Here is a 27,456-nt window from a genome sequence, read left to right as displayed (position 1 = left end):
ATATGTATGTCAGCAACATCTGTATGATCAAATCTAATATTCTATTGATAACATGAACTGGGTTAGCAATATCAAACTCTCGAAAGTATCATTTAGAAGGTACGATTTTTTAGGACACTTCTCGCATAGTAAACTGGTACCAGTTGACCCCCTGCTGGTCACAGTGGGTAATAGCACATACTGAACAGGTGAATTAGCAGGATGGCTATTAGCAACATGAAAATCTGTGAGTAATTACGTGAATATCGCACAAGCTGCAGAGTATAGCCGGGCAGAAAGAATTCAGTGCAAGAGCAAGAAGAGGGTTGACTACATGGGCATAGAACTGGGGTTACACCCAGTTACTAACAGTGTAGTGGACTGTGCGCACCGACGCTCGCGGAGCAAAGCCTCGTACCTGATGTTGCGTCTCATGTGTTGCGGTTTGGAGCTCCTCTTCTTGGTGAGGTCGTGGGTGGGGGAGGGGCTCCGGCGGCGTGCGGGATCTCCAGGGTTGTGGGCGAGGCCTCCAGGGCTGTGGGCGTGGTCTCTGGAGGGGAGAGGCTGAGAGGAGGACTGGGGAGGAGTGCACTGCCATCTCCCCGGGTCTCCCCCCTGCGCCTCATTCTCCGAGCTGAAGGGGGCGCTGTGGTGGGACTGGTCTGTAATGAGAAGGAAAAAGAGAATCTGAGTTAGTATGGGCTAAATCTGTGGACACAACCATAGGAGTTTTCGGAAATAGTCAGTGCAGTCACGAAAAGAAATTCTTTGTTACACTTAAAATGAAAAAATAAAATAAAAATGAATACATAGTTGGATATAATGTAATAATCCTGTGTGTGTTTCAACAGCATAAATATAACAGTCACAAAGAAAAAAGCCGGTCCTTGTTACCAAACATCCAAGATTTCTTGTTTACTTTGACACAGGCATTTTCATATTCCCACTAGCGTCATTAGCTAGCCTCTCTGTTTACCCCCCTCTGCAGGGTGTTTTATGTAAGATGTTTTTTGCGCTCCTCTCTCTCCCTCTGTCCACATCTACAAACCACCAATTTCTCTCTAAACTGTGTTCTTTGGCTGCGACTCCATGTTTGCGCAGGCAAAAGCTTGACTCTTCTTGGACACGCTACACATCTCTCACTTGTTGTTGATGTCTTTCATAAGCACAATATTCATGACTGTTGCATAACGCACAGATCCAGTTCAGTGTCTCTCGCTGCTCTGACTGGGAGGAGCCCAGACTTCTATGCTATAGGCAAATATAGGCTACTATACAACACCTTTACATCTAATTAAAATCCTTGTGAGTTACTTTAAAAAGGACTAGCCACAATGGGTATTTGTAGAGAAGCCCTAAATTGCACTGATTCTAAAGTATTGTACCTTGACATTACTCGAGTAGAATATCGATAGGGTTCAGTAAATATTGAGGCGTATTCACAAATTCACAAATCAGGTAGACAAACCACACAATGAAGTGTTTTCCAATAAGGTGTTAATTCTGTTTTAAATTATGTAATATGAAGCACAACAAATGTTTTTACACATTTTTTTGTAAAAGAAAAGTGACAAAAATGATTTGAGCTTTCACCTAACAACCAGTATGTTATTGGGGCAGACACTTCAAAACACTACGCACGTCAACATTGCCAAGAATGCTTATTGATACAGGGAGTGAGGGCATCTCATGCGAAAATCTGCCCCAAATCACAACTATGGTAAACATGCGACTATCAAGTGAAGCCATGTTATGTATTGCCTTTCCTCTTCAGACATATTTCACTCATGATCAGGCATATATGTTGTACCTATGTGATGCATAGTTTGTAAAAGCCTTCCTCTTACTTTTTCCATGTCCACAAAAACCATGGAGACGGTTACTCAACAATGTCTGAACGAGGAGATAAGTGGGGTTTCTTTATGCGAGCTCTTAGTGGTTTGGTAATGTCCAAACAAAATGCATTATGAGTTCCCGTAATATAAAAAAAAAAAAGAAACGCACACACTACTTTAGCGAAGGGGACAGTTATGTAACGATTCCTGAAATGCATACGCACAGAGGAGCGGTGGTAGAGTGGAGGCAAGTGTAGATTTATTTTGGATGTGATTGCTCCGTGTTTCTGGGAAAGGTTCAAAAGTCCAAGAATCACTCGAAACGGCAGCCAACTGGAACAAGACGTATGAAATGGGCTAAGTCGAGGCCGTGGCCATTTGTGGGTTTAACTGATAAGCAAAACACATACACATTTTATACAGTGCGAGTTAACATAACGGTAGAGTTGTGTATTGAGAAGTGACAGCACAAGATTACAAATTACACACCGATATCGCACGCCTCACAGCAAGAAGATCACGGCATCGACTCCTAGACTGTGACACCTTTCTGTCAACCTATGTCTATATTTTAATTGTAGTTAAATCGTAAAGCAACAAGTTTCGAACCGTTCTGCTCCTGGGAATCGTAAAACATGCAAATTCCCGCGCCGCAGAAACGGACGTGCAAAGTTTTATGAGAGCCGAGGCGAACGGTTTAAAAACACAACTTCCTCCCTCTGTTTGCTGGTTCGACCCATGACTTGATTTGTGTGCATTTCTTTTCAATGAGATACATTTTGGACGCGCCTTGTCACTTCATCTGAATCCACAGGCAAACCAGACACGAGCCCGATGTGCTGCTGACAGCTGCCGTGACTTGACAATCAAAGCCAACGGAAGCGCATAAAGCATCCGCCGTCTGAGCCACAAACTGTAGGCTTTATTATAACCTGCCAAAACCTTGGACACCTTCCCTCTCCCGCTTTTCTTGTCGCGGAGACCAGACAGAGTGTACGGGTTATGCAACGGCAAACATAAAACAGCTTATGTAACTAATGAAAAACCAAAAAGCAGCCCCATAGAGAAACACACGGGGACAGGGTGGGAGCGAGGGGTCTGGGCGCTGTGGAGACCAAAGGGAGCGGGTGGGGGGGGGGGGGGGCGTTGGGGTTTATAGGGAGCGCGGGGGGGGGGGGGAACATCTGATTGGCTGAGAGGTCGCAGACAGCCGTTACATAACATACAGCACACCGCGTACAGAGCTGCAGCTGTCAGTCAATCACCAAACAAGCCGGGCCTCGCAGTTTGGACAAGAGCCGGAAGGGGATGATGCAGTTTGATACAGTAACAATGGGATGAATAGGCGAGTGAGTCAGCGGCAGTGCCAGTGCAGGGAACTATAGTAGCGAGTGGTTACAATAGTCCTTTGGTTAATTTTGGATCAATTGTTGTTTGTTGATGCCTTTTTTTTGGGTGTTTTTTATGGTTTCTAATCTACGTTTATCCGGAAATATCAGCCTCTTCTGCTTCCCCATCTGTCCTCTTCCCCACCACCACCAGTGCCTCAGCTCTGGGGGAAGATAAAGTATCTTTCTAAACTATTTTAAGTGGACACGACACAGCCAACGTTTGCTCCCCGAAGAACGTCAAGCGCCACGCTCATTGTTAACCTAAACCTAAAGGTCGTATGAGTTGACTTTACAGACGATGCTAATGGCCATGTTGGCGTTTCTCAGCTGCAGGTGAACAAACCCCTGAAGCGTAATTTGCGACGGGTTCAATTCATTTCAAAGGCGGCTGCTGCTGTGATTGTGGTGTGTAAAACGAAACGAATCTCAGCGTAGAGTTACATTGAGAAAATACAATCTTGGGGTACACTGCAGACACATTGAAATTACTTTGATTTAGATAGGGAGCCAAAAAGGCTTTAAAAAAAGGCAATTTTATGGCTTATCAAAGGTCCAGGGTCCGAATCTCCCAATCATGGCCTTAAGTAATGCCCCAAGTTCTCATAATCCCAATGTTCATTATATCTGTCCTTATATGGGGTTGGGGCGTTTCCAAGGAAATTTGGAGTAATTGACTGTATTTTCAGTATTTCTAGGGCACTTTAACAGGTATTAGTGTCATTTGTTTAATAATATTTATCCAAAAAAAACTTCAATGCTGGTGCCCCCAGGCCTGGCGATGCCTACCCCTGGTATATATATAGTATGGCTGCTTAGTATATAGGAAAATGATCATTACTAAGATAATATATGGTATTATAAAATAGTCACAAAGTATCTCAAGATCAAGGTTCAAAACAAAAACACACATAAACCTAAAGATGTGGAAGAGTTTAGTGTGAGTCAGAATTTTCCGACTTTTGTTTCCTTTTAGTCTCGTTATAGTTTATAAATCTTGCTTTGACACATTTTGATGGAGAAACTAAAAAAAACAAATGAGACTATTTTTTGTTTAAATAACCGAAGTGTCAAAAAGGTTCAGTAAAATATCCCAGTAGACTAGACAGCTGTATCAAATACTGCAATTTTCTTCACATACAGTACAATCCTATTTCCACACATGTGTCTGACCATCTATTTCCTTTATGTCGAAATTAAGCTCCGGAGACATTTGATTGAGCACGTAGATCCCTGTACAAATCAAAAGACAGCGCACCGGCGTCGAACCCCCGTGTAATTCAGAAAACATGATAAAAATGTGGCGTCCAAGAATGTGCGGCCAGTGGGACCCGCTCCTGTCTGAGAAATGAGGGAGTCGTCTTGTGCTGAAGTTACGTAATCTCATCTGTGTATGTAAGTGTTTATGTAACTAAAGAACACTGGAATAAAAACACATGAATGAGACGATCTGAGCCATTGTTAAAGGATTAGAGGGGGAGTCAGACATTTAAATTATGTAAGACACTTGTACATTGCGTTCAAGCTTTGGGTAACGGAAAAATGAAAAAGAAAGGTATTCAGCACAATGACGTTCAAGTTGTACTGGTAGTTAAGTTGCAGTACAGACATTACAACCCAATTTTTTGTTCAGATGTAAAGTTAAATAGGTAGATAGGTCCCTTTCAGTAAAATAAATAAATGTAAGTCATTTGTTGCTAGTGTAAGTGTAATGTCAGACTTTGTTTCTCGGCCAATCATTTTTGTTTTCTTGCATAACATAATTGATAGGAATGTGGGATCTTCTTGACGCATTTGGTCAGAGTTGATGACGTGAAACTTAGCTATATTTTATCCGCATCTGCCAAAAAGATGTCACTTTTCAGCCTTGGGGGGGGAGATTACACAACCATCAGAAAGAAAACAATAGTTGCCGATTGTAAATCCATTATGTAACCGTCTCTGATTTCAGGAAATGACTGAAGAGGTAAGTTACAGCAAACTTAGGTAAGCTACAACAAACAAGAGGATTTGACCAGAATGCTAAAGACAACTGATGGGGGGGGGGGGGGGGGGGCAGAAACATGGCTACTTTTGTTCCCACGGTCCAACAGTGAAATCAATGTTTTCACTTTGTGTGACAAGGGTTTGAAATGTACAATTTAATAACTTGTTACCAACTACATTAAAGGTGCACTGTGCAACTTTTGGCTGTGTGGGTGATTAGCTTAGTGCCTTTGCTTTTCATCCCGGTGGCTCCTATGATGCTCGAGGATCAAGTTGTATTCAGGTTTTTTCAGGATTTTTGGTTTTCGGAATGGAATGTAACCATGGATACGGTTCAATCAGTAGCGAAAACCAACCAACAATTGATCCTGGAGCGCCCTACAGGCCATCGGGTCAGTAAAGGCGCTATACTAACCATCCAAGCATCCGCTGGATCACTGAAAAATCAAATACAGATTAATATCAACTTTTCATTTTTTTTTACCATAAAAAGTTGCAAACTGCACCTTTAAGAATTCGATCAGAAAGCAATGAATGAAAAAAAAGTTTCAAATCCTCCTATCATTGGATTAGTTTAAACTGTGTACCAAATAAATTATATTCTTGGAAAGCTTAGTCACCTTCAATAATACTACTGTATTCATAGATACCCATCACCTTTTACTTTTTTTTACTTTTATCTCATCTGTGCATCAGACAGAATAATCCCAGAGGACATCCAAAGTGCAGCGTCTGTCTCTGTGTATTTTATAAGCTGCTTACTCTGTGACGCCACATATTTACTACAGCTGCACACGGAGAATCCCCACGTCACAGTTATCCAACGGAATTCCAGGAAAGACACGGAAATGGTGTTCAACAAGTAACCACGGTGTACGTTTGTGCCAAGAACAGGAGGCAATTCTAAATCTACACAGGGCAAAATGTTGATTATGGATTTATAGTGATGGATGCAAATAGACAGACGGGCAGACTTTTGCTGCTGTTTTTAAATATACTGTCAATGGTGTGAACACAGAGAACCAGCTTATCATGATGCAGGGGCTGTGTGGGTCAGAGGGAAGGGGCAGCAAGATGACAATTACTACAAAGGAAACATTGATAGCGTCGTTGGTACCACTATTTAAGTTGATATGGTGGTGCACTCCAAAAAAATATTCAACAAGACGTCTCCAACGCAAAGAATCCTGGCTCTTATCTGCCTCTCTGATGCTTTCAATTTTATAATGGTATGAAGGCAACCTCACTTCAAATCCTCTCCTCTAGTTCCTTTACAAAAACGACCTTCTCTCCTCCAGACAGTGCAGCCAGGTGCAGTGGTGAGCATGCTCAGTTCACTCCGCCTTTTACATAAAGAGAGCGTGTGTTATAAAATAGAGAATAGGAGGCTGCTGTTGGTTTGTAATTACACCTGAGGGAACGGAGCAACAGGTCGGGCTGAACTGGGACCAATGTGGAGCTTAGCAAATGATGCTCCAAAAAAAAAAAGATGAGAGAAACAACAGATTGTGTAAGCGGAAAACATTGCTAAAAGGGTTTCAAACTGGCAATCATAATTGTGGATTTAAATGGAATTGTGCACACGCAAACTGCTCCCTGGTGAGCTTGCGAAAGCTTCCAAACAGAAGCAGTCTGTTTTTAAGAATAGCAAGCAAACATCGTTTACAAGGGGGTCAACTATCAGAGCATATTCATACTAGCATATAGCACTGACCCATCTCCTCCCACTTAATCCCACCCTCTCTCCAACCCTTCACATCGTCAGATCAGCATCGCAATGGAAGTAGGTCAAGCTCTAATCCCCACACAACGGCCATTTTGTTATAGGAGGCTAGTTTAAGCGAAGATGCATTGGGCTTGATGAAGAAAATCAAAACAGATTTACACTAAGACGCCAAGTTCAAACCCTCACCACTGGCATTGTGTGCACTGTTACTATTGCCGCGCCCCAGGATTGGAAAAGCCAGAATAAAACGATCACATTTGTTACAAGCAACCAGCGGAAAGCAGAAAGCGGCAACATCAGACTAATGCATTTTTATTATCGACATTGGCTGCTGCGTCCGTCTACGGGGCCGAGGCTGGATCTTATGTAACAACGCCCTGTTTCAGTTACACAACGCGCACCAACGAACGCTCTGCAGAAAGGACAGGCGAAATTCAGCCCCTCAAATAAATGAAGCGAGGCGTGGCCGGCCGTGGAGTGGGGCACAATTAATCGCTAACAACTGGAATGGTCACTCTTAGCAAATCGCAAACCCCGGGCTGCTTTTCCAAGTGACAGAATGCCCAGGGTTGAAGGTTGATCCAAGAGGAAAATGGTTCATGAACGCAACCAAATGTCTAGGAAAATAACGTATAAAAAAGGTTTCTCCGCAAACAAAACATCTGGACTCATTTTCGACTAGACTTAGACTTTAAGAACCTCTATAACCCAAATGCTGCCAGCTACTAGCGATGAATGATTTGTAGTGGTGGCAATTAGAGCACTGAAGTGATCAGAACCCAGTGAAAAGGTTACAGCGGATTGGGAGGTTGGCGTGCCAGTCAGCTGAACTCCACACTCCCAGTAGTCTTATTAACAAAACACACACAATAAGCTAATCCTCCAGTGGGTATGACCTCGAGCCTGGCGCGAGATCTGGAGATGGGTCATCAGCTCATGAATGAGGACTGACTGAATATTACGCTCACGAATTAACAATAAGAGTCAATATCTCTCACGCAGATCTACTCATTTCACACAGTAACCCACATCCCTCGTGTCCATCTGTGCAAGTGACTTCATCTTTTAAAAAACCCCGGCCTGAATTTTAGCACCAACTTCTCCCAACATCTGCTACAGCCTTTGAGACACCTCCTACATTCTGCTCTTCTCGGCTCGAGGAGAGGAACCAACCCTGACGGTCACATGATAGTCGCCTGAATCGTCTGCCAATACAAACAAACAAACGCCCTTACATGATTTATAGTTTGACTCCGCGATGAGGTGAGCTGAGGTGAACCACTAAAAACAGGTCTAAACAGCAGGCAGAGGGCCATTTCCTGAGCTGGGGTTACGTAAGGCAAAAGACAAAAGATGGTAGCATGAACCAGACACCTGCCTTATGTAACCGGCCCTGGCAGGAATTAATAAGGTTTTATGGGCGGTTGCAAAACACAAAGGATATGAAATTAGTTGTGGCTAAGTAATGAAAGCTGCCAGTGAGCTCATTCTTTTATACTATTGTTAATGTACGGAAAATTGTTGTCAGTCTTTGTTCTGTTCTTCAGTGCCCCAAATGTATTGTATCTGAAACCATGTTTTGCAATACTTTGATACGCAAGTCAGTTATGGCAAAAAATATTACAAATGGTTTGGTCTTAAATATTGTTAACACCAGCTTTTGGAGCTTGTTTAACCTCTTCACACCCACTTTATTCAAACCCATTTTCTTCAGTTCGGTTTTACCCAAAGAAGCTTCTGGACTAGAGTGTAGCGCCTCATGTGATCTTTCGTTGCATTGTTGCCAAGCTGTCGTCACAGTTTTGCTTTGTCTTTTTATCCTTTTTTGTCACAGTCTTGCTGCTTTTTTTCTAAATTTTTTGTCGCTTTTTCTTAAATTATTTTGTTGCATTTTCATCCTTGTTTGCAACTTGTTTTCGCAGCTATTTTGACCCTTTGTTTCAAGAAGCTTTTAGACTTGGGTAAACTGGAGAAAATGTACTCGGTGAAGGTGGGGGCTTTTAAGTTTAAAGCTGTTGCTCCAAAATTGTTCTAAAGCATCTGAAGACGAGCTTTTAGATGACAAGACTTGTGATTGCTTCCATTTCAATTGACTCGGTGCGCAACTTCAAATCAAAACAAAGCTGCCCAAGAAGTGACTTCCTGTTTCGATCCGGCACACCAAAATGAAAGCACTCTTTTATTTATTAGTTCAGCAGTTCATTAGTTTAACTTTCTTTCCGCCTCACTATTAACAGACAAAACACTTGTGTGTGTTTAATGATATTCTTGTAATGTGTCAAGTACCTGCTGAACTAATCAATGAGACGAGCTGTGTGCTTTTATTTTGATGTGCTGGATCGAAACAGGAAGTCACTTCTTGGGCGTTATGATTTAAAGTTATGCGCAGAGTCAATTGTGTATATTTTGTCGATTCACATGTTCACTGTGAAACACTTTGTGATTCTATCTGTGAAAGGTGCTATAGATTAAAGTTACTTCTATAGCAGAAAACAAGACCTTTTCAATTGTACAAACTATAGAGCACCACCCAAATACAAAAGTAGTACATCCTTACATGTTCGATAAGTTATCAAGCATATTACAATTATTATAACATTCACATTCAACAGCACTTCACTTTAACTAATCACACGATGGTGATAGGCTTTTTGTAATGCCATATAGTCATATATGAGCATACCTATATTTGCTAATCCATGTACAAGGACTTTGAAGGTTCAGCCGTCTTGCACCCATTCGAAAGCAATCATTGATATACTTTTGCAAATCAATATCGTCCCACAAAATAGGTCAACTATTGTAGAGGTCAGAGGTCTAGTCAAGACTGTGGAACGCTGACACACACTCACACTGACTAAAACACCTTTAATATAAGTCTGAAACAGAGGCTGAAGTCGGGCCAAAGTTACACGCGCGATAAAGCTGTATGAAATGTAGATAGCTGCTGTATAACCCCTTTTTATATTTACGACATGCTTTGGTGAATGTGTCTGAAACCAACTTTTTTGTTTTCAATTAATACATTACTTCAGACGTAATAAATGGTTTTGCAAAGCTTGTACTGTATGTCTTGGCTACATATAAACCAGATTGCACTTATATAAGCCGAAAGATTTATGAGAAGAGCTGCTGGAACAGAGTGAGCGTGGGGTGAAGTAAGGTAGGCCAAACATTTTGTAGGCCACTGTGTCAGTCTGCAGCTGCAAAGGCGGAGAGAGAAGAGAGAGAGGAACAAAAAAAAGGAGGAGGAGGGAGGAAAGAAGAGAAGAGAAGGAGAGAGAAGGAAAGAGTGAAAGAGGAGAGATGGAGAGTGCAGGAGAGAGGAGAGAGGAGAATGAAAGAACGGAGGGAAAGGAGAGAGGGAGGGTGCAGAGTTACGTAAAGCATTCACACAGGCAGCCAACAGGGCACACTGTGTACTCTCTGAAAGACCACACCAGAGCCCGCATTCAAAAAACAGGGGACAGACGTCACAGGAGGGTTATTATAGGGGATGTTTGGGAGCAGCACAAAATAGGATTTAGACTAAAATGTCAAGCAGACATTGAAATGGGAGGGCATGAAACAAGAAGAATCATCTGCCTGTTTTTCAAGATTAAAAAGGCTGAACAGAACCAGCCTCGACTCGTGTGCATCACTTGTCACCAGTTCACTGCTGTTCTTTCCTAGGACCATGTTTCATAGATGCTGACCACACCCTAGAGTTGCCATTTCGGAGATGCCCATGAATGTTTCTCCTGATCAATGCCAAAGCGCAGACTGACTTACGGTGCAAAGAAGACCCTCCTTATCACAGTGTCATCGTGACCTGCCTCAAAAGAAGGGCACACGGCACCATGCCCTGCCCGTGTGCAGAGTCTCCCAGCAGCAGTGAGTGATTAAACACAGGTAGGTGCCCCCTGAGTCACGAGGTTATACAAGAGGCATTATAAAAGACGGGCTCATGTAACATTGTGCTCGGAGTGTGGCATATGTAAAAGCAATTTTCACTGTGCCGGATAAAGTTCTGCTGTAGTTCTGCATAGTTATGTGACTCATTGGCCATGTGTCTCGGGTTGATTGCAGAATTAACGAAGACTACAGACGGCATTTCAATCCGTGACATATTGGGAGCAAGAATAAAGGCTTCAAATACAAATCTTAAAGGAGGCACGGACTGAAATAAATAAAACTATACTAAAAAAATCAATGAAGTGACATATTTTTTTCTTCCAAGCCAACCACTGTATATTATCAAACCCTTTTCCATATCTCCATCATCTCTTTCTATACAGGCTGTCCAAGGCAAATCTAACTCTCGGGAACACAATGCCGGTCCTCCAGTGCTCACACGTGCCTGCATGACGCACCCAGGAACACATTGTACTTTAGGGATTTTTAGTGCTCCTGACTCACTGCTGCTCCCGTTCCAAACATTCAAATCAGTAACTCATATAGGCCGACTGTGGTATTCAAATCTAAGAGACAGTTGTACAACGATATATGTTTAGCATGTTGAGTATTTCGCCAAGTAGATCACGTTCATAATCCGAGGTTGTGGTGTTGTTTATTACAACCCATTGCAAAATACTGTTGGTCACGTTGTTGCTTGCTCTTTTTAAATCCGTTTTAATATATTTTTTATATATATCGCTTGTTTTGGGTCACTTTTCATTGCTTTTCTCTGTCACATTTCATTGCGTTTTTTGTTGTGTTTACATCATGTTTTTGTTGCTTCTTTGCTGCATTTTCATCTCGTTTTTGTTGCTTTTTTGACGCTTTTTTCCAAGAAGCTTTTAGATTTGGGTAAGGCCTAGCTGGAGAAAATGTGCTCTGTTCAGGCAGGGGGGTGAGAGGTTAATGGAACATTAGGTAGGCTTAGGTCTACACGTTTATTTTACACAGTATTATATAAGAGCAGAGTAGACAGAGAAAGTCATGTCTTTTTTTTGTCTCTGTCCTGGGACAGGCTGAACTCACATGTCCCTGCTGACCCACTGCTCTCGTGAACCATATGTGTGTGCGTGTTTTCTTTTGTTTTTTCCCCCCCTTCAGTCGCACGCGTTCTCCGGCCACATGGACCGGTCCTAACCCAATCTACCAATCCTACTTCAGCACCCTTTGACGTTAGCGCAAAACGAGCCAATCAGAGCGCGGCGCCGGGACCACAACAGCACGCGCACGCTGGGAGCGACGAAAGGCAGAGGGAGCGCAGCGGAGAGGAAAGTCAGTAAAATTGCATAAAATTCAAACAAATGAGACCGAGTGTGGGTTGAAATGAAGAATGAGACACATACAGAGGAGCGAGTTCCTAAATGTTTGAATCCATTGACAAAAGACGAGCTGGATCAGTGAATGCGGGACTGGCGACGAGACTGTTACACAACCGCGTTAAGTAACTTAGCCATGATACACGTTCAGTTCATTTCCACGAAAGACGCTTCGACCCACAAACCATCGGCACTTAAAGGCACATTTCTAGTTATTCCTAATTCAATCTGTAAAACACGTGAAAATCATCGCGAAACAGGAGCACCAACTTCAAGTATTTCGCTATGTGGAATAAACTATAACTTGCCATCGCAACATATAGTTTGAGAATTTCCAACGTGCCTTTGCTTTTACATTTTGTCAAGCCTGGTCCCTCACCAAAGCATTGAGGGCTACAAGTTGCTTTACTCTTTCTCCAGAGAGCATGTTACAAAATTGCGCATACGTAACAATAACATTTTCGACGTGATCTTCTACAGTCTTTCTCTCCTCCAAAACATCAACGCAATATCAACACTGACAACTCATTCTTACTCGATCATCTCGTGTTATTAACGCAGACTTTTCCCATTATTATTATTTCTAGTTCGACAACACATACCTGCAAACGTCTCTGTCTCGTCCAAAAGCAGCATGGTTCTCAGTCACCGAGCTGCCGCGCGTCCCCGGTGCGTAATAGTTGTATTGTTGCCCAGATAAACTCACTTAAACAAGTCTACACTTTCTTATCGTTTAGGCGGATCGTCGGTGTGGGACCGGACCGGACCGCCGTGGATGCTCTTTCTTCCGAGTCGAAACGAGTGAGTGTGCAGGCAGCCGCGCGCTGGAGGCTCCACTGAAACGCTTGCATAACCTCTCACGCCGGAGATGGGGCCCGACGAGGGGGTGCTCAGACGGACGGTGTCGAGACTACAGGGAGGTCTGGGCGGGATGGGCTGCGCTCACTCCTACACATCCGCACAAACCCGCCCACACACAAGGTTTTGTATTAGGTCATAACTGCTGTGACACTGGGTTCCTGCTATGGTTCCTGTGCACTTTGCAATGTTTAATGTAAGACTTTTGAACCTTTTGAAGACCAGGAATTACAAAAAATTTAAGACCACAGGCACCTAAAGATGACTCGCATTTAATATAAATTTAAGTCAAATTATATTTCACATTCTAAAACAAAACAAAGAATATTAAATCATTTGTATAAATTACATAATTTACAGAAACAGGCAACCTGCATAATATCAATGAACAAATAGTTATGATGAAAATAAGTATTAGGGAGGGAGGCCGGCATTTTATTTTACATATTACCTCAGATTGAGACTGCGGATACAGATAGAAGGAACACATATAGACTCTACAGTCCTAATCCAGTCTGAACATTCTAGCCTCAAAATGCTGACCAAAAAAACAAATCATTTTGACTTATGGGAGCAGCTGGCAGAATTGCAAAAATAAATGAATGAATAAATACATGAAAAAAATAATACTAAAAAAAACATAAACATGCAGGTTCCGGAAAAAGGAAAATAATTACATTGATTTAACTAGAATAGTTTGTTTTAAATCAGTTACGGCAGCATATTTTGGGGTCAATGTTTTGTTATAAACTATGCATAAATGGTCACAAATTGTTATCACCATGAGCAGCCAGGGCGCGGTTACACAGCTGTGGATCTTAGCAACAACATTCCCAGTGTAAATTAATCAAACTGACGCTGAACTTCTTACCACGCTGAAGCCGTTAGAGTCACCGCAAAAATCCCATGTGTACAAAACCGGCAGCTCCTACCATGTAATTGATGCTATTATGTAAATAGTGTATTTGATAACAGCTAATGTGAAAAATAAGTTGTGCAATAATGAGCAAGATTTATTTAACAACTAAAACGCATTATGTAAGAAAGAAAATGCATAATATTATTAGTTTTTTTTTCCATAAATGAGTGCTGTAGTTTAAACCTAAACAACATACTTACAGTCTGTGTGGTAAAGATGGCCACCACGCACATGGACATTGTTATAATCTCAGCGTCACAGGTTAGAGCTCTGGGTCTGACAAATTTGCTGAATGTCTCTCCCCGCACTTCAACCCCTTTTACCCTGAGCTGCCCCGTCTATAAAAGCAGTCTAGAAATTTCTTCATCATGTTGATAAACGTGTTCAACTTTTCCCAACAGCCGATTGTTGCTGCTACTGCCAGTTTTGTGTCAGTGCTGTATGCCTGAAGGAAGAAGAATCTCTCATTGATCGTACGGAGCCTGTATGAACATGCTGAGGTTCAAATGGAGTCAGTATCCTCAAAATGATTGGGAATTGAGAAACAAAACAAGTCAGGGAGCACAGTGTCACATGATTTGTGATCCACATCAATCCCAATGTCAAGGGGCTAAATACAACTATTTGTTTAAACAGAAAACTTGCCCATAAACAAAGACACGCTAGCTAACTAACTTAAATACTGCATACATACATAAATAAAGACCACACTGAATTTAATTTTGCACTATCCCAGGAAGGAAGACATAATTAAACAAAGCACATCATAAACGCTTTCCAAAATCATATACGGTAAAGCTGTGATTCCTATTAGCTTCAGGACACGTCTCCATTCATGTCAAACTGCTTTTTTTGCACTTAGTCCTTAGTATATGTTAAAGTTTACTCCATTTCCTCACAAAGTTCAATCAAGCTTTCATTAAAAGATGAAATTGGTTTTATATAGCGGTTTTCTAGACACTCAAAGTCGCTTTACATTGCATTATTCATTCACTCCACACTTGATGGTGGTAAGCTACTATTGTAGCCACATCGGCTCTAGGGTAGACTGACGGAAGCAAGGCTACCAGTCTGCGCCACTGTCCCTCCCACCAACCACACACTCACTACTTTCACCCTGTCTTCCTGGTGTTCCCTAACGGTCTCCCATCCAAGTACCAACCGGGCCATTCCTGCTTACGAGATCTGACGGGATTGGGGCATTAAAAACAGTCAGAAAACAATCAAAAATGTTCCTGTGACGCCCTTTCACAACTGTAAAGCACGCACTGATAAAACTCACCTACACACAACTTGTAGATTAGGCAAGGACAAACGTAAAATAAATAATAGAACCCTAAACTCAAGGGGAAAAAAACACAATAGTCTAGAAATAAAGCAGAGGAAGAAAGAAGGACTAAAGGGACATAAAACCTGTATCTGTATATAAATCCAACTTCATGCTCATCACCACATAGCTACAACTTGTCTGCAACTATAACGGGTTAAAAACATTTCACTGCGCTCTTCAGCAGAGATTTTCCATCAACATTATGAACGTTGAAATGTATATTTTGGATTTCTGCTATTTCAAAACCGCACTGTAGACACTTTCGCCGTACCTACTCATTCAGCTTTCATTTCATAACAGCCTATTATGAAACCTCCGACTAGACCGGCACTGCTTCAGATATAGGTCAGTGTGGTAGAGATACACTCTCAAAAAGCAGATTGGATTTCTCTTAAAGTGCTAGCAACATGTAGCAGATAGACAGTGTTAGCTAGAAGTAAAACATTGTGAGAACAGGAATAGAAGTTAGAGTTATAAAAGTACTAAGTCAAAACCTCCACTCACCCATGACATGTGGAGCTCAAACTTTGCCGACTTCAAATGATCAGTTCATGGCATTCAGCACAAGCTCCTCAACTTGTTAAAAAAGCCAGGTCTCTCGTATACATGCACAGTGTAGCCATGGCGGTCCTATATGAACGGCGCGTGTTGAGTGTGTCTAAAGCCTGCCTTGCTGTGCCCTAAAGAGGACAGAAAGGCCAATGGGACAATTACAAAACAATGTGTCCATGAAAGCTGCCCGGCGCTGTCGTGCGTGGAGTAGCCCCCTCTGTCTGGGTCCATGCATTGCACTTCCTGCCTCTCTCTCCCCCTCCTTTCTGCAAGTGGTGATGTCACTAAGCCCCGCCCACAACAGAAGCTGCCTTAGGTAACAATATACTGGTAAAAAGATTCAAGCCAGAAAACAGGAGCCGGGCCGACAACCCAGGGCAAAGGACAGTGAGGTAGATGATTGAGACGAGAGTGGGCTTATTTGGATTTTCTTACATTTGACTTTTATTTAATCAGGAAAGAAAAGACACACCAGAATCAGAATTGAAAATATTTGTAGTGGTATAGGAGGGACCGGAGGAGGGAAACCTCTGCAGACACGGGGAGAACATGTAAACTTCACCCAGAGAGGGTTTTGAAAGAAAAAGTTATCAGAATACTTCAAATTATTACTTGACTGTACTAGATAATTGAGATCTGAATACACTTATTGAAATACCCAAGCCCAAAATGTGTTGCTGCTCTGTTTGGAAGCTCAAGTCTACCACATCAGGATACAGACACATTTGATAAAGCGAGTGCTCATGTGCAGCTTTTCTCACCATTTGGCAACTGCCTTGATAAATGACCGTCTTATACTACAACTATATGGTATACATGAATGCAATGCAAAAGAACTAGGACTACAGAGGGTCGATGCCTGCGTCAGAGACTACAGGGACTCTGGTAATCTATGCAGCCCAGACAGAATCTATGTCCCCTGCTCAACAAGATCTGATTTTAGCTTAAAAAAGGCTGCTCAGACCTCCATACCAAGTTAACATTACTGTTTTGAAGCATTTCTAAATAATTGTGCAAGCTCTCAGTTGCACAGGAGTTTTCCATCATAGACAAAGGTCCAGGCTTAAAGGGACAGGCCAACATTTTTACATACTGAGATATGTTCTTACCTGAGCTTAGACGAGTTGATTCGTACCTGTCTGGTCTTTGTGCGTGCCCTCAGTCACGCAAAACAACCAGAGATGTTGCTAGCATTTGGCCTCTCCCAATGTATTCCTATAGCTCCAAACAGGGTGATTTTAGAAGCGACCACACTCTTCCACGGCACGCACAAAGACCAGACAGGTACACATGAACTCATCTAAGCTCAGGTAAGAACATATCTCAGTATGGAAAAACTGAGGCCTGTTCCTTTAAGGACCTTTGTCTACCATTTGACCTGGAGATAAAGTATACCTGGAGAACAAAACCATGCCCATTCTGGCTATGTAAAGGGATAGATTTTGATTTGATAATAGTTGAGGAAGTGTAAACGGCCTGTCCTTGATGCTGCTTCTAAGACTGGCTACAAACAAAGCTGTTTTCAAACCTACGGAGCATGAGGTCATGGTGTTTGGTCTTTCTCAGCGCCCCTACTACGATAACATTTATGCTACATTTGTGTTGATCAGAGTTTTTCTTTCACAAAAGCTTCAGCTCTTGATAAGCACTGATCAAACAGAATAACACACGACGTGAAAATGTTTCAAAGTGAAACGACAGTCCCAGTGATTAAGGCTGTATTTGTTTACCATTTCATCTTGTAGTGTTTCTTTCATACAGAATACATATTTTGAGTTAGTTAAAACACGGAACATGTTCATCTTTTATAATTTGACCATGACAAATGGGACAGAGGCCTTTGTTCTCTCAATATACTGGGGATGAGGAACTTCGAAAACCTATAAAAGCCTCTTGTCAGTGACTGGGACCAACTCCATAAGCTGCACCATCCTTTCATTTCTGCGATCAGAATTCCAGCGTACAGCTCCACCCCAGGTTCTGCCACCAGGCCCTTTATAGCAGGCAGTGAACCTGTTTAGTCTTCACTGCAGCTGGTCTTAACTGTGTTTATGAGTTTATGAAGTGTGATCCCTTCAGTTTGAGCCAGGTTACAACAGGTTTTCAATTTTGAGACATTAGACATGCTCTTCTTCCTCCCTCTTCATTTCCTCTCATTTACTTCATAAAAGGTTAATCATTTCACTTGTTAACTAGAGTGAAGTGGAAAACCGTTTGTAATGTGCATGACTTCATAGCTAGTCTAACAGCCTGGGGCAACTTAGAAGTGCTTTCTTTCATTTCCAAAACACAAAGCACTCAGTCAGGTTTAAAATAAACACAACAGGCCTGGAGCAGCAATTCTTACTCATTTTTTGTACATTCTTATCTACACAAACGAAAAACTTTCTGTCGAACACAACTTCAAAAGGAACTGAGAGCTGAGCGATCTCGCATATGCAGAAGTGAAATAAAGTCACCAATTGTTATAAGATGAGACCATTTACCATTTGAAGAAACCAAAACAAAGACAAGTGCAATGATTCAAAGGAAAGTACAGGCTACAGTTTTTAAATTTCTTGTATTCTTAACTCTTTAGTTGTCCCCTACTGCTCCGGCTGTCTGTCACAGCCCCTGCACTGGAGGTAAGCCTGCACAGCTAAAAATGGACTGCTTGCTTTGAGATGCTAATGTTGCCAACGTCCAACGCGGGCTTAGGACATCAAAAAAAGTTAAGTTAATTCCTGTAGAGAAATTTGTTCTCTGCATTTGACCCACCCTCGATGCCGCTGGGGCGACCTGTAGGAGGAGTGAGCTGCCAGCGTGGGCCAGCACTCTGGACCCATCTCCACATGTGGAGCAATGCTGAGGGTCAGAAACATCTGCACATTATATTATAAATCTAACCACACCGTTTTGTTTTGTTGATTAATTAGGGCCATATTTTGTCTGATTTTTTCCAGCTTTGTAGCTTAAATTCATTGTATTTGTTTAATTGTCATTCAAATTTCCGACTTGACAGCTGGAACACTGAAACTCAGAAGAAACTGCTTTCCCAGCTCTGAGTTCTGACCTCCAAAGACAAATGGAACGCAGCACAAGGCGCACTTTAGCCCAGGCGACTCTCACTTTGATTCCTATCATAGACAAACAGGAGCTGTCGAGTCAAAAGCAGCCAAAGAAATCAGGATTACATAAACTTAAGCTTCAGTTGTTCTGGTGGAAACTAAGAACATTTAATAGATCAATAAAAAAAAACCTAGCCAAGTAAGCATTGTTTCATGAAGTTTGTTTTTTAATGAGTGAGCCTGAATGAGGGACGATAGACAGAACTGAGCCCAGGGCTACAATCCACCGTGGCTTGTTTACGTACAGTCTAATGTCTGTTCATGAACACACACTGTCCTGACCAAATACACAAATATAGTGCCATAATACAGCAGCTATAGAACATGGGCCACATGACTAACCTGAACTGAGTTGAGGGCTGCACCAAAGATAACCTGAATTTAATTCTGATAAATTTTCTCCCATTCCCAAGAAGCGCGTCACTGGCCTCAACACTCAGTATTTATGAGCTGCTGTGGACGCTAGCACTAGCCGTGTTAGCATTACCGTATATGTTGTAATTAGCCTATTGATGGTGTGATCGTACCGCAGGACCCAAGGGGTTTTCAATTCTACTTTACAACACTTTTAGACTGTGATTCCTCTGCCACTCATTTTCTACAGTTCTGGCTCATTTACGCTGATGTTTGACTGATGTTAGCAGCAACTTCTGGATTCTCTCTCGTGTTTGTGCATGTGCAGCTCACCTCAAAATTGACCGTATTTTGGGAAGTGAGAAATTGTAGATTGAAATAATTTGGCAATTATAACAGCAAAATAAATGTGTGGGGAGAAATGTTTTACAGTATTAGCAAAGCTAAGACAAAGGAAAAGTTTTTTTTGTTTTTAGATAAAATCCACAATTAGCCACTATTTTTACGTGTACAACTTTGCATCGACGAACGCCCAGAAGTGAGCCCATTACAGAGCACTGATTCCTTGCGTGTCTTTTTTGTGCTTCTTCCTTTTTGCTGACAAAAATCAAGACATAAAACCAAGGCTAGGTAGTGTTTAACTCACTGGGAGGTGCTGTTTTTAGCGGGTTAACGACAGAGCAGTTGACAGGGCAGTTTTTGGCCTATGACGTCAGGGGCACATGTTTAACCAACCCCCGAACTCCAAAATAGTGCATTTAGTTTAATTACATCTGTGCACTGTGCAGTGTGCAGACCATTGCCTGCAAAACACCTGTGGCTCCATGGAGCTCTGAGCCAAATCGATTTATTCCAGAATGGGTGAGATGCTAAAGCGAGCATGCGGACTGTCGATAGCATTTAGAGGATGCTTTTAGCCAAGACCCACAAATTTGTTCAAGTTTGTCCGGACTACTGGGTTAGAAAAGGACGTACTGTAGATGTGTCACTTTTCCACAGCTTTCACTGTGATACGCAAACAAAAGAAACACCAGTTCCTTCTTTTAGACACAAAAAGACGCCAACACATTTGAGGTCTCAATTTTCCCAAGATACTTATTCCCCGCTTCACACAAATTATTTAGTATCGCGCCACTACTGTACAAAATACTACCCATAGGATTTTGTATATCTTAATTCTACTTCACACATATACAACAAACACATATGTATGAAACGTGTGACTGCTTTTGTTCACACAGCTCCGCCAGCTCAACAAGTGTTTCATTCGACCCTGGGACCGATCTAAAGGAACGGATAACACTGCCATCTGCTTCAGTTTGACTGCGTGGGAACTGTAGAAAACATACTGAAGGCTGTAATGATGACTAAAAAACTTAAGGGTTTTTGTCAAACTGTGACAACTGTGACAATAAAAGTTTGCTCGGTGGAGGGCCAATTTTCTTCATCGACAAAAGACCAAGGGCTGGACCTTCCAATTCTAGCTGAAGTAAAGCATCACTTGCCGAAATGCCAGTATTGTACATCACATAAGGCTTAAATGGGTGACTGCTAAGAAATTTAGCAAAGGAATCAAAGGAATCAACAGTAGTTTTCACACTTCTAGAATATTTTAACTGACAGTTGATCTCTGATTTGTGGAATTATAACATTGCCCAAAAAATCTTCTTGAGGGCCAGAGGTTCTATGATGGAGGGTTGGTTTTGTCCCCTGGGCCTGATGTTGCCTACCCCTGGGTCATGCACGGTCCATGCATGTGATCTGAATCTTTATTTCAAATGTTTTTATTGGATAGGACAGTGCAGTGTGAAACAGTGACATGTGAGGGGAGAGAATCGGCCCATTGGAAACCATCTCTCTGCCCTGCACATGTCTCGCAAACTAACCCTTACTAAACCCAGAAAAAGTCAAACCCACACCATCCGTGAAAAAAAAAAAAAAAACTAAAGCTGTCCCCTCTTTAGTGTTGATTGTGATACTGAAGAGAACTGTTTAATTTTGGGGCGTTTAGAGCCTTCCGTTTGTCCTCCCTGTCGTGGTTTCAGTAATGGCTTCTCAAACACAGACACATGCAGAGCACACATCGACTGTTACTGCAGCAGGTCGTGCTGTTTCAGTGACAAAGAGGGACATGAGGAGCTCTTGACCTCTTTTCGGGCAAACAATTTCAGCATTGCCAAATTTTCTTTCGTAGGCGCTGTACGTAACTTTCATTCCATGTTCCGTGCACTGGTAAAGTCCAGCTCAGGGAGTATAATACTTAAATAGAGTGACAGATAATGACAGCATATCGTTTATTCATTTTCAAACTACCCAACAGGCAATGTTTGCAGTCATGTGTCTTGCCCCAGACTGCACCTGCATGAGTGGGATTCAACCCGCCAACCTTCTCGTCATGAGATGCCACTCTACCATTTAAGCCGAGCCACTGTCGCCCGTTTCAGAGGGCTACCGTCTCTCTATTTTGGAGAATTGGAATTGGCCGTCTGTTTTCTCGTCTCGTTTTGGCTCATAGGGAGAAGATGGTCCCAAAATGAGATGTGGGATATTGTGCTGTGGTCACACTGTAAAAACTAAAAATTATACTATAAATTATTTTTCCATAGTGCTTCATACAGAACAGTCCTGTTTTCTACATCTAGTACAGTAGGTGCTTTTACATTTAAAACAGAAGTGTTATGTTATAAATTATCTTAATCAATAAAATTACATAAAAACTAGACGAATATCCATTATGTTGCGGTACATTGTGGGAGAGCGTGTCTCATATGTGGGTTTGGGTTTCCATAGAGACTCTGTACATTGCTCACAGAACATTCAGTTCATGAGAAGTGACAAAGTGTGAAGATAATTATAGAAATCTCAAGTTCCAACAAAGACCGATGACAAAAACCAGTGGAAAATATGTTTTGCATGAAGAGGAGGGCTGTAGCTCTGACAAAGATTTCAGAGTACGTCAGTGGAACATGCGTGCTCCGCCAAATACATTAGTTTATTCAACAGTATGTGAAGGACTAGGTAGTAATGCAGATCTGTGGTCATTGAAACATCTGGGTCAGTTGCTCCTTGTGTTTCAGTGGGGTAGGTAAAGGGGGATAATGGCATGAAGTGGGGGGTGATGCAGCATTGTTGAGAAGGAAAAGGCTCTGCAGCGGTGGATGGCTGGTGTCCTGGCGACTGTTACTACAGAAACAGATGCATAAGGGGGGGACGAGAGTGTGTGTGTTGGGGCAGAGGTCGGTGAGTAAAGATGTTTTCCACATTTTCCAGAACAAACGATGGCATGATAGGATGCTGCTCAATGATATTAAAACATACTTAACATCAATGTGATTGGACAAGGCGATAATGAGGCGGTCGTCATGGGAACACGGGGAAAGTTTGGGGTTAATTTGGGGAAAGTACAGGACCAGTATGTTTATTAACTTGAACCTTTAGCTGCCACCCTTTCTTCAGTCTGCCTCAATGCACCTGTGGCTAATTAAAAAAAATATTTATTAAAAATGGACTTAGACCTTCAAAAACAACACTTAGTGCAAGTTAAGCATCCTTTCCTCCTGGTAGCTTCTCTTGCTCCCTCCTCGGAAACCATATGTACGTATGTAACAGGGCCGCGGTGTTTCGGCTCAGGCGTGAAGGTGCAAGAATGTTCTTCACAGGTTCATCGCAGGGCTCCATCTGTCAGCGCTCTGCTAATAAAGCCTTATACAACTCTAGTTCAGACAGTGCGTCAGGCCCAACCTCATACCTACCTAATACCGTCAATAATTCAACATGTTCACTCTTTATGGACAAGGGCTGGAATGCTCATACAGAGAGTGTGTTCTTGTTCATTCTTCAAGCTCCTATTATACTAGATTTAAGGGTAGACTTTATTGTCCCCATACGGAAATGTGCATTTGACCCGCCATGCTGCCGTCTGGAGCAGTGGGCCTTTGCTGCTCCTCTGAGGGATTACTACCTCACTCAGGCTGTGACTGCCAAGGCGCTGTCCTGTGGGCGCCCTGGTGCCGGTTGGGGTTCCCTTGAGGCTCCCACACCTCTGCAGGGTGCCGTATTTTGGTGACATGGCGGCTACAGTCAACGTGCTGCACGAGAGCTCCTCTGATGATCTCACCTGGTTCATTTGTACTCCACTGCATTTTATTCTAACGTGTGTGAGTGAGTATTATATTGTGTATGTCCTGGTGTGCAAGTGAATGTTCATGGTAAATGGTCTGTACTTATATCGCGCTTTTCAGGCCCAAAGTGCTTTACAGCAAAGATCCACTCACCCATTCACCCATTCTCATTCATAAACCAATGTGTGCAGACATTGGAGGAAAGGTGGGTGAAGTGTCTTGCCCAAGGACACAACGACTTGGTGCATCTTCATGAGCTGGGATTCAAACCCCCTACCTTCCGATCATGAGACGGTTGGCATCGGCTGACTATATAAAATGTATTGTTAATATATGTGGGGACAGGGATCATGAATAAGGTGGATCTGGTGTGGAACAGGGAAGTTAAGGGATGTATATAAACAAATAAAAAATGCCTTGTTAGAATGAGTAACACAGTCAACTCAACAACTGAGTAATACAAGTAATGCACAACAATTCAACAGTGTGCTGCCCACACCGCAATGATGTAAGAAGTTGTCAAGTTTTGGATTATGACAATTTGTTACTTAACCAAGAGGCATTATGGAAATTCACCAACCAAATTACACAACTGCTCCTGTTGTTGTCCTCTCTGTCTCTCCTTTTCAAATTTCCCAAAGTGTTTCATAATGAGGTCAGTGTCACCCAAAGCTTCTGACGTTAGCAAGCACAGAAGTTAGCAAGCCGTGGTAACTCTTCCTCCTACATCAATGCTAATAAAGCAGGATGAATCATGTGTTGTGTAACCAATCACAATGGACTGCTTTTTGGAGAATGCTTAGAGATTAGGCTGGCTGTGGGCTATTTGCATATCAAGAGGCTAAATCTGAGGGCTACTATGGTTTTTGGGAAGGGAACAGGCAAAAAAATATGATTACATACTCTGGGTTCGGACAGTTTTCTGACCTCTTAAAAAAACATTTTTTAATTTGGTAAAAAGAAAGAAAGTACACTGATTTGCATGATGTCCTACACCAGGGGTGGGCAACATCAGGCCCGGGGGCCAAATCCGGCCCTCTAGCACAGAACCTCTGGCCCCCAAGATGATTTTGATAAATATTATTATGCAAATAAGAGAGCAGATACCTGGTAAGGTACTCTTAAAATGTGAGAAATAGTGTGAGCATTTAAAAATGTCCTGTCAGAACATCCCTCTTAGTAATATATATGTAACAGTGATTCACTACTGGTGGGTCGGGACCCAAAAGTGGGTCATGGAACCATTTTCTGTGGGTCGCGAGTCTATAGGGAACTGAAACGGCATGGAAACACTGTGTCTGTTAAAATGAATGTTTTTGGGTTGTTTTGATCATAATTTCAGTCTTAAAGGGATATCTACTGCTTGTTCAACAAAATCTTGTGTGGAAAATACAATATTTTATATCATCTGAGGGTAATGGTGGATCCCAAAGCCCTGCCACTTGGAAATAGTTCTTTACTTTAGGCCACAACGTTGAGGTTCGGCCCTTGGGTGTTTTGGGAATGATGAAAATCGGCCCTCCACAACACAAACTTGCCAACCCCGTCCTACACTATAAGCAAAAATAGAGTTGGCCGAAATAGGCATTAAAGAAGTATTGACTATTGGCCGAAATCATATAAAAGCCAGAATTCTCCACACTTATATCACCTTATTATTATCTTTTCTTTACGCACATCGACATAATAAGGTAAGGTACATAAATGAATATAACAAAGATCAATTTAAAATATAATTTGCAAATGCAGACCAGTTGTCCATAAATAGGTCAGTTTTCATTTGCTCCATGTGATACACTTCTTTCAGTTTATTTTCCATTGGCTAATAGTGCGGGGCTGAGCTTTGAGCCAAGAGACCGTAATCATTTTCTTTGCAATCAAGAGTAGTATTTTTAGTTGGGAAATGTTACAATTTAATCTGAGATTGCTCGGGAATATTCCCAAAATTATGACATTCGGTTCCAATGGAATTTAGCAATTTACATTCTTAATTTACAACATCACTCAAAAGGAGTAGGCCGGAGCAAGAAAGCTTATAAGTGCAAACCCCATATTCAATGTGATTAACATTCATGCATTTCCGAGTAACACAAGTGAGGACCAATTCCAAACATAATAGTCTATCCTTTGAATAGAAAAGAGCTCTCAAAAGGCATCAACAGTAGTGAAAATGTCTGAAATTCATGTGTAAAGCTGCTTTAGGAGGTAAAAATCTAATATTTACAATGAATTGTATGGTCATTATATTGACCAACATCAGTTATCGATGTTTCCAAGCCTCTTATTGGTCTTGGCACCTGAACCCACAGAATTCCATATTATTCCGGCTCCCTTGAGTTAAGAGTACAATCAAATGTGTTCGAGCTGTGTGCCTTATGAGACTCACAGTAGGGCTCCTCTTCCTCGCCTTCTCTGCTGTACTCCTCGTCACCGTTCATACAGACGTTCACGTTCGCCGGCCATCGATCCATCCCCTCCTCCATGGTCAGACGCTGCTACCTCAGACACATCCTCACCTGCAAATAGAGAGAAATATTTCAGACTAGAGCAGGGCAGCGGTGGGGCACAAACGTAAATATTTCAGCGCTGGTGTGTGGTGATGTCCTCATTGCGTTGTATGATGGATGGTCATTTGCACACAGAACCGAAGGCGCGGCAACTGATTTTTGCACACAAACGGGGTGAAATGGATGAGATAATTCTTCAAGGCTTTTACGTAGAAATTCCCGCGAACCATCCAGGAACTGCAGCTGTTGTTTTTGATGAGGCGCTTTTGGCAGCAACTGTTGTTTGCTTTCTGAAGTCTGTGTCTATTGTGTGGATGACCTAATAGTTTACTACAGCGTTTTATATACTACTGAAACACCATCCGTCCATAACCTCATGTTCGCTTTTAAATGGGCCACACAAGTAAAGCCAAGTATGACTTTGCAGTAACATTTTCTTCCGCTTCGTAGGACTCTTTCTCTTCAGGGAACTAAACTGCTTTCCCTTGTAAACTTCTTAAAGTAGGGCAGATAAAATTTGAGCCGTGTCCTCTGTAGACTCAAAACTATTTGATTCACTGCCACTGAGGTTTACATAACGTCCTATAGCGGCAGCGTGAAGGTGGATGGAGCACTTCTTATATAACGCACAGTCAGAGCTGGCCCCCAACTGTTTTAACTTGACCTAAATTATGCACCTGCAGGCTGTAAACTAACTACCAGTTTTTATCAGGGAAGTGGGTTGGACCCTGTTGGGCCTTTTCCACCAGTACCCATTTATTTGGCTGTACTTGTATGTACCCGCATGAACCGGCTCTATTCCACTCCGCTGCTTTTCCTCTACAAAAAGGGAATTCTCGGCACAACGTGGCACAACACCAGCAATGCTCAGTCAGGAGTTTTATCACCCTGAGAATAAGGCAGGAGAAGGCTGTAAAATGTGAGGTAGGTTGTGGATACTAGGTTTGCAAAATTACAGAAATTCGGACATGGACATTTTCCATTATTAATGGGAATAAATAGGGAATTAACACAACTGGGTGTGGCATTACTCAAAATGCATGTTTAATGGCTCAAAAACAAAGGAATGGGGAACTAATACTGTAGTTAACTAATTGGTTACTCAAAAACAAAAAAAAGGCAGTCATTTGTTCATTTAAGCATTTTGACCGTTTTTAATTTCTGAGCTTAAGTTCCCATTAAAAGTTTCTGGCATATGTCAAGAAATGTATTGGGAATTTACCCTTTTTACCAAACTAAGAACAAGAAGATTGTATTTCTGCTTTGTCTGCAAACAGAGTCCCAGCTCCCATCATGAAGATTATGTTCCACATTGCTTTACTGGATACTTTTGTACATCTTTACTGTGTTTTTGCTAAAGTAATTTGAGACCTACACATTTCCCTATTCTGAAACACTGAAGAGGCACCAAGAGCCCCCACACCTGCAGCACAGTGGAGGCATCACAAGAGGTGCTACAGGAAGCAAAACAGGGACTGAAAGACTGTTGTGGAGCGGCGGGAGCTGCGTAGGAGGAAGAGGAAGGAGGTGGAGCTGACCAGT

General features: G+C 42.1%; 1 protein-coding gene across 2 annotated transcripts in view; it reads right to left on the bottom strand.

The window, feature by feature from the left end:
• Nucleotides 1–27,456, bottom strand: part of LOC306963829 (helicase ARIP4-like) — a 61,947-nt gene that overhangs the window by 12,471 nt on the left and 22,020 nt on the right. The window contains exons 3-4 of one of the 2 annotated variants that reach the window (XM_079557548.1): nucleotides 25,794–25,923; nucleotides 398–641 (exon numbers count right to left, since the gene is read on the bottom strand). In XM_079557548.1, the coding sequence (XP_079413674.1) occupies nucleotides 398–641; nucleotides 25,794–25,890 (341 nt within the window). In that variant the 5' untranslated portion in view covers nucleotides 25,891–25,923. Of the gene's footprint in view, nucleotides 1–397; nucleotides 642–12,768; nucleotides 13,078–25,793; nucleotides 25,924–27,456 lie in introns of those variants that run through there. The other variant, XM_079557549.1, reaches the window with a different exon arrangement.

Source organism: Gobius niger (genome assembly GCF_951799975.1).
Source record: "Gobius niger genome assembly, chromosome: 6".
NCBI classification, from domain to species: domain Eukaryota; kingdom Metazoa; phylum Chordata; class Actinopteri; order Gobiiformes; family Gobiidae; genus Gobius; species Gobius niger.
This window is presented reverse-complemented; position numbering and strand designations above follow the sequence as displayed.